The sequence below is a fragment of the Microtus ochrogaster genome, chromosome 4, assembly GCF_000317375.1.
Source record: "Microtus ochrogaster isolate Prairie Vole_2 chromosome 4, MicOch1.0, whole genome shotgun sequence".
Taxonomy (NCBI): domain Eukaryota; kingdom Metazoa; phylum Chordata; class Mammalia; order Rodentia; family Cricetidae; genus Microtus; species Microtus ochrogaster.
In genome coordinates, this window is record NC_022011.1 from 65,055,139 (window position 1) to 65,065,259 (window position 10,121).

The window sequence follows — 10,121 nt, forward strand, 5'->3', positions numbered from 1 at the left end:
GATCTCACACACGCATCCACTGTCCTCCTGACACACGATCTCACACACGCATGCGCTGTCCTCCTGACACACAATCGCACACACGCATGCGCTGTCCTCCTGACACACGATCGCACACACGCTTCCGCTGTCCTCCTGACACACGATCGCATCAAATAAGGGTAAGAAAACATCAACTGGACCAACAAGATGACTCAACAGGTGACGGTCCTTACTGCCCAAGCCCACAACCTGAATTCAACCCCCAGGATCCTCAGGGTGGAAGAAAGAACCAACTGACATAAGCTATCTTCTGACCTCCACACTAGCGCCACAGTATGCACACATGCGCAGACGCGTGCGCGTTAAGTAAAGAATTCTAAGAAAATAAGTTTGTTTTAAAAAAAAAAAAATAGTGTTCCAAAGAAGAAAACTCCCCCCGATTATCATGCATTTCAAATACACAAATGGGCAGAAACTGTACAATGGCGGAGTGTCTGCGTACCTCCACTTTCCAGAAACGTGATGACAGCGCTCCCCGACTTCCTGTCGTAGTCCAGGCTTTCCACCTCGCCGCCTCCGTTCGCGGACTTGCAGAAGCTCAGCTCCAGCTTGTCTCTCGTCTGCTCCTCCGGCAGTTCATCAGGGATTCCCGTAACATTGATCTTCATCTTAGAAACGTCCACATGAACCTGGGAAAGCATTTCAGCGTCACAAGTAAGAAGAACGCCTGTGCCCGACAGAGAGTGGCTGAAGCCACTTTCCATGACGGTCTCACCTGGAATCTGACGCCTAGGCTTAGCGGGACTGATTGTGCGGTGACCACCACGGAGTTCCCCTCCAGCTGCACCACGTGCTTCCCCATCGTTATCACATTCTGTGCAACTGAAATACAATTTTAGAAGCAGACCGTCATGACGTCCGAGAAAACCTTACGCGTTTTATCCAAGGACGCGTTGTTGTCTTTTTTCATGTTCTTCAATTTTGTATTTATTCTACTTATGTATGTGGGGGAGGTGTGTTCTTGTGAGGGGCATTTGGGTGAAGGTCAGAGAATAGCTTGAGGGAGCTGTGTCTTTTTCCAGCATGTTGGTACCCGGGATGGAACTCAGATCAGCAGGCTCAACAAGGGCCTCTACCTGCTGAGCCATCTTACTGGCCCCATTTTCTTCGATTTTAAAGAATCACGTTCTAGCATTTTTCTTGGGATTTCCAAGTTTCAGTAGTCTTACCTCCAAAGTAGGAAAACTCGGTGTCACCACGTGTAAGCGAAAATGGCAATACTGAGATTTTGAGATTCTAAATTCATCTTAAGGGGCAACTCTATAGTCCTCTCTCTTACATCAGCCTAAGAATTCTGCAGATTCTTTATACTGACAATCCAGACACACACTCCCTCTCCACAGCACTACCAGGGAATCCCCCCAGGGCAGTAAGCTCAGCCAGAATGTCCCCATTCATAAGCTAGGAACACTTTTGTGGGCCACTGTCGTTTTTATCACCGTTTATCTCGCTTTGTCTTTGCCAATGTTCTTATGTTACCAGCACCAAAGCAAGAGCTCTTTTCTGTCTCTGTCTTTCCAAAAAAAGACATATTGCTTTTTTTTTTCTATAAGCACACTTTAAAATATTGAGAGCGACACTGTATCATCACATAGATGGGAGAGGCTCTGTAATACAACCACACACCAAAGCCAGGAGAAGTTCAAAGAACCATGCCATACTTCTTTAAGATGGATATAGGGAGGGGTTTCTTTTTGTTTGTTTGCCTTGTTTTGTTTTTCAAGGCAGGGTTTCTCTGTGTAGTTTTGACTGTCCTGGAACTCACTGTGTAGACCAGGCTGACCTTAAAGTCACAGAGACCTGCCTGCCTCTACCTCCCAAGTGCTGGGATTAAAGGCATGCACCACCACCCAGCCAGGAGTTTCTTCGTAACTGTGCGCTATGACTTTATAAAACTCCAGCTGTTGCTATGTGAGCCACTTATTCTAATTTATCATGAAGATAAGAGATGATTGCTTCCTCTCTTATAAACTTCATGTGTGTTTATGACAACCAGGGAGCACACCCGAGGCTGGAAGTCAGGGCGTTGTCGGGTGGGAATTCAGACTCACTATACCACAATATGACTCTAGAATTTAGATGCTTTTTGTTTTGTTTTGTTTTGCTAATGGCAACAGATGACAATAACAGAAAACATCAATGAAGTAATACTCAGATGACCCTCTCAGTATCCCCAAACCCCTAACATCTGGCGATCTAACTCAACAGAGAGGGACCACTTATATTCCAACTTCAGTTACTGTGACTGTCAAACTAACCCCTGTTTACTTCTGTTTCCCTGGCGCTGTGTCCTGGCTTGGGGACTCCAGAACCACATCAAGGGAGCAAGCAGCATCAAGGCTGCTTCTGAAGCGACTCCTACATCCAGCAAGCCCAGGAGACCGCCATGCAGTCACTGTCATGTAGAAACCTGTCCTCAGATCCTCCCCTATGTCTTCCAGTAACATGCCAGCGACTGCCTCATTACCAGCAAAGCTCCCCCTCGACTGTGGGCATGGTTCAGGGGGAACAAAATGACGCTGTGGGTGGATGCCTCATCTCTGCTTACCTTGACCTTCTGTAAGCTTCCTTTTAACATTTATTTCCAGGTCAGACTGACGAGCCAGATGCCAGAAAACACAGGTTAAAATCACAGTTTCTAAAGATCTAAGCGTGAAATGGTCCTGAAGACCACGTTGGCCCATCCTGTAGCTTTGCGGTCAGAACCAAAGCCACGAAATAGTGGCCTTCCCTCAGGAATGTTGGTCCAGGAGGATGTGCACAGACACTTAGGGTACCCTCTCAGCTCTAGAGTTCAGCAAAGGAAGTTCTTTGATAGGCTTCTGTTTCCTTCTATGGCTCACAGATAGCAACAATGGCAGCGGGCATGGGTGTGTTGTGTGCGTTCAGTTAAACTTGTCATTTAATACTATCACAAAGCCTGTCACCAAAATCTGAGGCTTACAAAGAACGCAGCTCATACCTCAAGAGGAGACAAAGCCAGCGCTCAAATTCTCCTCACAAAGGAAACCAAGCCCTGAAGGGGCCCATACATTTTTGAACTTGGCCAACATCAGGTCCCAAACCTTTCTATTCCTGGGTTCAATCTAATCACTGGGTCACTAATCACTAAATCACTTAAGCATCTTCAGACTCTGTTTTCTTACCAATCAAATACATCCAATAATTATTTTCATTATCCTGTACTTATAGAATTGTACAAGTATGAAAGGCTATGTCCCAGAAAAAGTAAAGTCTGCCACTTTTATACTCCCAAAATTGTATCTATTCATTTACTTTTTTATTTGAGATAGGGTCTCACTATATAGCCCTGGCTGACCCGAATCTAGGTAGGTCAGGTTAGCCTCAAACTCACAGAGATAGGTCTGCACCTGCCTCCCAGGTGCTGGTATTAAAGTTGTGCACTGCCATGCCTAGCAAGTTCTACTTCTTTATAATATTATTATAACATCCTAATATGCTTATATCATTTAAGGGACATATGTACTGGAAAGAGGCTTACACTGGATATCCCAACTCCTATATTTTATTTCCAGAGCCATTACTTTTTGAGTGTGTGATAAGCATGAATCCTTTAATACCACTGCACACATAACACTGTGAGTATTCCACATAATTATATATATAATATTATATATCATAGTTATTACCTCATTATATATCATAGGTAATAAAACCAACGCATCTAATATACTTAATGCCTGGATTCCGTCTCTGTAAATTGAGACCATCAATTGCTTCTGCCTCCAAACGCCACTATGAAGACAAGAAGAAACAGAAAACACAGACTGCCAAGTGACAGCCAGACATCTGCGGAAGATCTTTGAAGGTCCAAGTGCTTGCAAAGGTGACACGGTCATGTTTTTAAGATCAGTCATACCTTCTTCCTTCTCAAAGGTGATAAGTGCTTGTCCTTTCTGGAGCTCATAGAAAATTTGTGAGCTCACTTGGAATGAGCAGGAGCTATTTGAGAACTGGCCACCATCCTCGGAACTCTTCATTGAAGTGAACTTAAGCTTTCTTTCTGGTATATTCTCTTTAATCTAATTAAAACAGATGCATTTGATTAAAATTCAGACAAGACGTAACAAGTCCTTCCAATGATGGCATGATTGATCTAGTCATCCAATAATTCATTCTCCATTGACTGTAAAGCTTTACGGTATATTGACTGTAGTCTTACATAACACCTATAGTAATTGCTTCTTCCCACAAAGCTTCTCAGTAAGGTAATCAAATGTTGATCCTTTAATATCATCTTGTTGAAATCGTAAGTATATAATCCTCTCACTTTTCCTAAGCAGTGTTTAAGTTGATTGATATCGTCCAATCGTAAATCCCCACTGTTTATGTAAAATAAGTGCCTCGTTGTGGAATAATCTTTTCACACACTAAGAAGACGTGTCTTTGCCAAGGCACCTTCTGATTGGTTTAATAAAGAGCTGAATGGCCAATAGTCGGGCAGAAAGAGGTTAGGCGGGACTTCTGGGCAAAGACAGCAGAGGAAGAGATGAAGCTAGGTGCAGAGGAGACTCCAGAGGACACAGGAGGTGCAAGACGGGAAGCAAGGCAAAAGCCGCGAGCCAAAATGTAGATTAATATAAATGGGTTAATTTAAATTATGAGGTAGTGAGGACAGTGATAGCGTCAGTACTGTCTACAGCCTGGTGAGTCAAGAAGAAACGAGGGGTAAAAGCTTATTGGAAGATTCAAATACAGGAAAATTTAGGAGAGACTTTAAATGGTACAGATCGATACATGCCCAACTTCTTTGTTCTGAGACGAGGACTCTCTGTATATCTGTATAGCCCTGGCTAGCCTGGAGCTTGCTCTGTAGACCAGGCTAGCCTCCTACAGGGATTCTCCCTGCCTCAGTCTCCCAAGTGCTAGGACTAAAGGTATGTGTCACTATGTCCAGATCATGCCAAACTCTTTAAACTCTGAGATTCACTTAAATTACTCCCGCATGAGAGGGGAAGACGGTAAATGCAGTGAATGAGAAAACCAGATGTTTGACCCAAGAGTGATCTGCAATAAGCAATGCTGGGGTTTTTTTTTAACTTTTATTAATTTATGGTTTTGTAAGTTGTATCATGCTAGCCATAGGTGGTAGGAAAAATATGCATCATAAGTATAGTACATGAAGAAATCACGATGCTAATATGCAAACACTAGGTAGAACTACTGAAGTCCTCCTGGTTTCCCAAGGGAAACCTGCCTCTGGGATGACTAGAGCACATATCTCTCAGAGCACACTTATTTAAACGGGAGCATATAGAATGTCTTCCTCTGCCTTTTACGTATCGATGTCATGTTTGTTACATTCATGCACGCTGTATATAATTGTTTGTCCTTGATTTGGTGTAGAATTGAATTGTATGGGTATAGAGTAATTTACTATTCATTCTACTATGGAGGAACACTTGAGTTCTTCTCCATTTGGGGTTGTTACAAACAGTAGCCCAAGTCGGACAAGGCGGCACACTCCTTTAAATGCCAGTGCACAGGAGGCAAAGGCAGGTAGATCTCTGTGAGCTTGAGGTCAACATGGTCAGTATAATGAGTTCAAGACCAGCCAGACATCAAAAACAAAAGCAAACACTGGTGTTATGAGTGGCCCTAATGCTTTAGAATTAATCGTGTATAACTACAATTTTGTTTGAAAAGTACATGTCCATTAAAATATATATAAAATAATCACAGTACTTGGAATTCTCTGGCGTCCGAGTGTAACTCCGCTTCAAGTCTTTTGATCTCCTGTTCTAGATGTATGTTTTCCTTTAAAATTTCATGAATTAATCCCTAAAAATAGCAAATAATAGAAAAAATTAAATACCTTTGCGATCCCTTTCTAAATTAATTAAAAGATGTAAAGCCCGCCCTCCACCCCAACCCAAAGGCTAAACAACCTTAGGACAGCCTCAGAATAAGTATGCCGACTTCATAGTGCATATGCTTAGCATCTAATTCCAGTGCATGATGGGTCTTCTTTTGTTGTTGTCGTTGTTTTGTTTTTAATGACTTAGTTTTTTATTTCATATGCATTGATGTTTTTCCTTGCACGTATGTCTGCATGAGAGTGTCATTATCCCCTGGACTTACAGACAGTTGTAAACCACTATGCGGGTGCCGGGAATTGAACCCACATCCTCTAAAAGAGCGAGCAGTGCTTTTGTCTGCTGAGCGATCTCTCCAGCACCCAGTGGTTCTGCCAATTTTACCAAGATTCGTTAGCTCTGTTACATGAACAAAGAAACTGTTATCTTCCACATTAGACACGGAATTGTTTATAAAGACAAGGGGTGAGACTCAGACCTTCTAGACTTCTTTAAGTTCTTTCTAAGCTATCTACAACTATCATACAACTTTTAATTGCACTATGATTGTGAACACATTACACTGAGGTCGTTCTTCGTTTGTTTACTTTTTGTCTCGTTTCATTTTTTTGTTTGTTTTATTTTTTTGGCGGGGTTTTTTGGTGTTTGGGGTTTGTTTATCAGCAATAATTCCAACAGTAGCCAGCCGCTTTGACAAGCCCAACACGGGCCTTGCTATCGGCTCTGAGCACCTGAGCCTCTGTTCCCACCTGGATCTCATTTGGTCACTGCTCACATTTCACATCCTGGGAGAAACCCGAAAAAGAAGGAGGGGAGGGAACAATTTTTGTAAGAAAATAAATGGGATCACAACTCTCAGTGTAAAGCTCTTACAATGGCGCAAATGTTAAGGATCTCTTGAAAAGCCCAGTAGCCCCACGATGCCAATGTATTGCTTGACACAGACAAAGGAACAGACACAAATCATTCTTTTTTTTTTTTTTTTTTTTTTTTGGTTTTTCAAGACAGGGTTTCTCTGTGGCTTTGGAGCCTGTCCTGGAACTAGCTCTGTAGACCAGGCTGGTCTCAAACTCACAGAGATCCGCCTGCCTCTGCCTCCCGAGTGCTGGGATTGAAGGCGTGCGCCACCACCACCAGGCCACAAATCATTCTTAACAGCAACTACAATTTTCCTTCATACCTCGTTTTGTTCATGTTCCAAAATTTCTATATCTGATGAGAGTTCTTCATAAGCTTGCTCTTTGTTGTCCATATCAGCATCCATGATTCTTTAATAAAAAAAAAAAAATGGGGGAGAGGGGCAATGCTTTTACAATTGGATACTACACAAATTCAAGAAAAAAGAAATGAGAGCTTTTACCCTTCCGTTCAAGAAGCATGTCTTCTTTGCTCTGTGTGTGTGTGTGTGTGTGTGTGTGTGTGTGTGTGTTCGCGTGCGCACGCGTATGTGTGTGTGTGTTTTCATATCATCAAAGTCTCGTCATGTGACTTACAGCCAAACATCTGTAATCTGAAGAACTTCACATCTGTAATTGCATTGGAGGGGACACACACAGTAAAGGAGCCGCCAACGTGACTGCTCCACCTTACGGTTAAGGTCTTTACTGGGAACCAGAGAAAGTATCTAGGGGCAGCTGGGAGAGTCCAAGGCAGAGAGAGAGAAGTAGACTGAGCATGCCCGGCAGAGTGGCCACAGGCAGGGCTGTCTGTGAGAGAGGGGGAATAGCAGGGAATAGCGAAGAGAGAAAGCATGCGACAATAGCAAGCTTGGGTTGTACGGACGGTGAGTCACAAGGGCCAGGAGACCAGTGTGGGGACTTTGAGATGTATAGTACTTGTGAGTAGGGACTGAGGGAGCCTGGAGGCCTGCATAGTCTTTGATATGTTCATAGATGCCACAGATTATGCTAATTAGAGAGTGGTAGGTCCCTTTTGCCAGTAGGAAATGAAAGGACCCCTTTTGGCAGACAGAGCCAGCTTCCCGAGTTCCTGAAGAACACTGGCTTTTATCGAACGGCCAGAGATCCTCCTGCAGTCCACGCTGCGCTCATTTCTGGATATTGGGACTCTCCTTCAGAGATTGAGGAACTGGAGTTTCCTTTGAACATATGGTTTAAAGGTGATAAAAATCCTTTGCTTTCAACTCAAGGGTACCCAGAAAACAGTAGCAGACCGAGTCATTGTAGACATGCTGAAATGTTGTTTTTAACCCAGTTTCTATAGAAGCTATTAAGCTGGCTGCTAGATTTCATGCTATATTATGATACAGTGATATATATTAATATATTAATATTTTGAAGCTGGAGAGATGGCTTGGAGGGATAGACACTTGTGACCAAGCCCGACAACCTAAGCTCCATCTCTGGAAGCCACAAGGTGGAAGAGACCTGTCCTCTGCATGCGCGCCCAAGGACCAGTTAACTTCCTGGAATGCTGGGAGTTGTAGTTCTTGGAAATAACAAGGCCAAAAGGGAAACAAGGTGGCCTTTTGGGTTTTGCCTTTAAAAGCCCCTACAACACGTGTCTTGTGGCCACTCGCTGGAAACCCATAGGCAGACCTGATCAGAATCCATTTTTCTGCTCAGCTCTTTATTGAAGTGCTGCTTCCAATTTGGCTCAAAATTGTGGAACTGGCTTTTCCCTCTCAAATCTCAGGATTAACAACACACACACACACACACACACACACACACACACACACACACCACAAAATAAGTACAAACATCTAATAAAAATAAATTAAAATTTTTCTTAAGTATCCTAGCATACATATTTCAGCCTAATGGTTTACTTTGTAATTCTAAATATCTATATGTTTATTTATGCAGGAAAAAAATGTTTAAAGGAAACTCCATAAGGTTCACTTGTCTGGCAAAAGGAGTCAATGGCCCAAAAAATGGTGAAGAAGCCCTGCCTGTACATTAAATTAGCCAAAAAGCAAAATTCCCAGATCAAAAGAGCTTTAGATGCACATTAATAACTTGCATGCAATATACTTTTCAAAGATTCTGAGTGGTTAAAGTCTCCGCATTCTTGTAAGAGAAACAAACAAACAAAACATCTATGTTTAAACTAAAAGACTGGGGAAAAAATAGCCATCTCTTAGTTTACCCCATATGAATAAAGGGATGTCAGGAAACATTCTTCACGGCATTTCCAGGGATTTCTAGCTCTACTCTCCAGTGAAAAGAACCAAGAAGCAAAGGCCGACTCTGGGTGTGGGGAAGGAAATGCACAAGATAAGCCTGTAATATCTGAGGTGACTGACAATTTAAAAGCACTTTCGAAAATATGACAGGAAAGCCAGGCAGTGGTGGCGCATGCCTTTAATCCCAGATCTCAGCACTCGGGAGGCAGAAGCAGGTGGACCTCTGTGAGTTTGAGGCCAGCCTGGTCTATAGAGCTAGTTCCAGGAAAGCTAGGGCTACACAAAGAAACCTTGTCTTGGAAAACCAATAAATAGATAGATAGATAGATAGATAGATAGATAGATAGATAGATAGATAGATAGATAGATAGACAGGAAAAAGAATATGCCCCAAGGAAAGCAGCCCCCAATTGTCAAAGATCCACTCAGGAAACTGACTGAACAAGTGGAATACATAGGGCATGCAGACAGGCACTTCCCTAAAACCGTCTTACAGAAAAAAAACAACAACAACAAAAAAAAAAAAAACCAGGAAAGGAATTGTCAACTCATTCCACAAAAGCAACATCATCCTGAAACCAAAACTGGATAGAGGCACACTGGACATAAAAGAACGAAATCTATAAACCAATATCCCTATTGAACAAAAACCAAATTCAAAAACACATTACTTCACATATAGGACAAGTTAGTCTCATTAGTTCAACATACATAAAGCAAGGAGTGCGACACAGCGTGTAAGTAGCCGCACAGCCAGAAATCACAGGACCGTCCGATTCAACATCGAAAACCTTTCAATAAAGCTCAAAGCTCATCCTTTCAGCAAAAAGGCCGGAAGAACCCGGGAATAGAAGGAATGTGCCTCCTCCACATAGAAAGGACAGACCTACGGCCACCATTACAAAACATGTAGAAGAACTGAAGGTGTTTCCTCAAAACTCGAGAATAGATGAAGGATGCCCAGTTAGTACAGCGCTGCACCGTGTGAAAGCCCAAAAGGATGCAAATATGAAAGAAAGAAAGAAAGAAAGAAAGAAAGAAAGAAAGAAAGAAAGAAAGAAAGAAAGAAAGAGGGAGGGAGGGAGGGAGGGAGG

The 10,121-nt window shown here is 42.7% G+C and overlaps 1 protein-coding gene across 1 annotated transcript in view; it reads right to left on the reverse strand.

The window, feature by feature from the left end:
• Nmi (N-myc and STAT interactor) overlaps window positions 1–10,121 on the reverse strand; it is a 28,228-nt gene that overhangs the window by 4,965 nt on the left and 13,142 nt on the right. Inside the window, exons 2-6 of the mRNA XM_005346399.2 lie at window positions 7,060–7,147; window positions 5,749–5,844; window positions 3,923–4,085; window positions 758–864; window positions 485–671 (exon numbers count right to left, since the gene is read on the reverse strand). Of these exons, the coding sequence (XP_005346456.1) occupies window positions 485–671; window positions 758–864; window positions 3,923–4,085; window positions 5,749–5,844; window positions 7,060–7,143 (637 nt within the window). The 5' untranslated portion in view covers window positions 7,144–7,147. The remainder of the gene's footprint in view (window positions 1–484; window positions 672–757; window positions 865–3,922; window positions 4,086–5,748; window positions 5,845–7,059; window positions 7,148–10,121) is intronic.